General features: G+C 52.1%; 1 protein-coding gene across 2 annotated transcripts; it reads left to right on the top strand.

The window, feature by feature from the left end:
• Window positions 1–208: 208 nt before the first annotated feature.
• On the top strand, window positions 209–2,474 carry LOC103977793 (probable indole-3-pyruvate monooxygenase YUCCA5). Of its 2 annotated transcripts, XM_065181023.1 has the most exons (3): window positions 210–1,553; window positions 1,644–2,015; window positions 2,101–2,474. In XM_065181023.1, the coding sequence occupies exons 1-3, from the start codon at window positions 882–884 to the stop codon at window positions 2,305–2,307; spliced, it is 1,251 nt and encodes a 416-aa protein (XP_065037095.1). In that variant the 5' UTR covers window positions 210–881; the 3' UTR covers window positions 2,308–2,474. The 2 variants fall into 2 exon arrangements, with proteins under 2 accessions (XP_065037094.1, XP_065037095.1); XM_065181022.1 differs by having other exon boundaries at window positions 209–2,015.
• Window positions 2,475–2,865: the final 391 nt, after the last annotated feature.

A 2,865-nucleotide genomic window follows, 5' to 3' on the forward strand; every position in this document is an offset into this window, starting at 1 on the left:
AGCTCAAGGTTGTCCATGGTATGGAAGTGACTTCAATGATTTCTTGTCAAGTGCAATGAATTAAGCTTGAACAGTTAGCAGCCGACTTAATGCAGAAAGAACAGAGTTGCAAGTAAGCATTCCAGTAATAATGATATAAAGTAAGATGAGAGAGCACAGGAAACTTAACCTAGAGATCCTGGCACAATAGAGATGTCATGGGCTGTCAGTAGGGAAAAATAAATGAAACTATGATAGGAAGCAGGTCAAGCTCATTACCCAGTCATAGTCACTGTTGAAAGATACTGGCAGAATGATAGATTGACTCTGCTATCATGCTGACGATACATAAAGCGATTGATCAAACAGCCACTGCTTCCTAATGATTGCATCTAAGTGAATATTATTTCTAATGTTAAAGGATCTGAACAACTTTCAACACTTTCAGCAAACAGGTGATTTCCCTGTTAGATTGCTGGCCTGGGGATTTTAGTGTATGTCCTCTCTAGAAAGTAGTCCAAAGTATACAAACTTCACCGAAGAGATCACAATGCCCGCAAGTGTTTGTGTATTCCCTTCCCATATTTACTAGGCAAATCTTGTGATCTTCTAAGGTTTTTCTTACTCTGATAACCATGAAAGACTTGCTCGGTCTTTGAGAATGAAAGGAAGGCCAGCTTCATCATTTGAGAACGACCTGAGAGGCACCACCTTCCACTCCCAGAACCCTATTTAAGCGCTTCCCCGATCTCTCAACCTTCCTCACCTCACCACTACAAGTCCCACTTGCTTGCCTCTCCCACTCCCTCGAGTAGTCCATCCACAAGTTCCACATTCTCTACCTCTCTTCTGATTCCTGCAGCTGCACGCGCCCCCAACACGTCTATCTGAAACCATCAGTCATGGCCGGTGTCGCTGATCGTGCCGAGTCGCTGTCCCGACTATGCGTGTGGGTGAACGGCCCGATCATCGTCGGGGCTGGGCCGTCCGGTCTAGCTGTCGGGGCCTGCCTCAGGGAGCAAGGCGTCCCCTTCGTGATCCTCGAGCGAGCCGACTGCATTGCCTCCCTCTGGCAGAAGCGTACCTACGACCGCCTGAGGCTCCACTTGCCCAAGCAGTTCTGCCAGCTCCCGAAGCTCCCCTTCCCGGAGGAGTTCCCGGAATTCCCCACCAGGAAGCAGTTCATAAGCTACCTGGAGTCGTACGCGAAGCAGTTCGAGATCAGCCCGCGGTTCAACCAGTCGGTGCAGTCCGCGAAGTACGACGAGACGAGCGGGCTGTGGAGGGTGACGGCCGTCGTCGCCGGCGATGATTCCAGGAACCGGAGTGCCGAGGTGGAGTACATCGGACGGTGGCTGGTGGCGGCCACCGGCGAGAATGCGGAGAAAGTAGTCCCCGAGCTGGAAGGGCTGGAGGAGTTTGGCGGCGACGTGAAGCACGTCTGCGACTACAAGTCCGGGGAGGCCTACCGGGGAAAGCGGGTGCTGGTGGTCGGCTGTGGAAACTCCGGTATGGAGGTCTCGCTCGACCTGTGCGACCACGACGCCTCCCCGTCTATGGTGGTTCGAGACTCGGTGAGTGATCCACCATCAACGCCTGTAGGATGCATGCAGCAAGCTCTCTGGTGGTGTCCTAATGGAGTTGGTCCTCCATCATCGCTGCAGGTTCACGTGCTGCCGAGGGAAGTTCTCGGGAAATCGACGTTCGAGCTGGCTGTTCTGCTGATGAAGTGGCTGCCCCTGTGGCTGGCGGACAGGATTCTGGTGGTGTTGGCATGGCTGGTGTTCGGAAACGTCGAAAAGCTTGGCCTGAAGAGGCCTTCCACCGGACCTCTGGAGCTGAAGAACACACAGGGACGGACTCCCGTTCTGGACATCGGCGCGCTCGGCAAGATAAGGTCCGGCGAGATCAAGGTGGTCCCAGGAATCAAGAGGTTCATCCAGGGAAAGGTCGAGCTGGTCGACGGCCAGCTCCTCGACGTCGACTCGGTCATCTTGGCCACAGGCTACCGCAGCAACGTCCCTCGATGGCTTCGGGTACTGCTTTCTCTGGAACAGGTTTCCTGCTTCGTTACTTGTTCCATGTAGTGGTAAGCTGACCAGTGTTCGGTTCAATTTGCAGGGAAGTGACTTCTTCTTCTCCAAGGATGGACTGCCAAAGTCACCATTCCCGAACGGATGGAAGGGGAGTTATGGGCTCTACGCAGCTGGTTTCACAAGGAGAGGCCTCTCCGGTGCCGCCGCAGATGCAGTGAGGATAGCGGATGACATCGGCAGGTTGTGGAAGGAGGAATCGGAGCCGGCAAAGAAGCTCATTTGCCTGCCGTAGGAGATGCATCTCACACGACTGTTTCATGCTCTGCTGTTTTCCTCTCCCGAGACAGGCTGTAGATAGTAGCACGAAGCATACGCCCAAGTTTTGATGCATGGATGGGCCTGATGATGTACAAAGAACAGTCGATGATAATGATGATGATGATGAGGCTTTTTCTTCTAGGTTTTTCACCCTCGCTTTCGAGTACTTTGTACAAAACCTCAGAACAGCAGCTTTAGCTTCAATAAACAGACTGTACCATCTTCCTGCCTATGCATTTCAAGGCATCCATCCACTTTGTCCCTCCCAACAAACACAACCAGACAAACAAATCTTTGCTATGTTGTCTCTCCATGTACTTGTTGCTCGCCTTCAGACCGCACCTGTTCCAGTTACTGCTTCGCTTCTGCCACGGCAAAAACTGGAAAAGGCTGGTAAGATTCTGAAGGAGTCACAGTGAAATCTATACTGCCGCTGTACTGCATCGATGAATTTGTTGGAATTGAATGCGAGGACGGCAACGACAGCGCCACCGAGAGATACTGCAAGCTGTATGAATGATTTCTGAAAAGG

The sequence above is a fragment of the Musa acuminata genome, chromosome BXJ1-4, assembly GCF_036884655.1.
Source record: "Musa acuminata AAA Group cultivar baxijiao chromosome BXJ1-4, Cavendish_Baxijiao_AAA, whole genome shotgun sequence".
In the NCBI taxonomy this organism is placed as follows: Eukaryota; Viridiplantae; Streptophyta; class Magnoliopsida; order Zingiberales; family Musaceae; genus Musa; species Musa acuminata.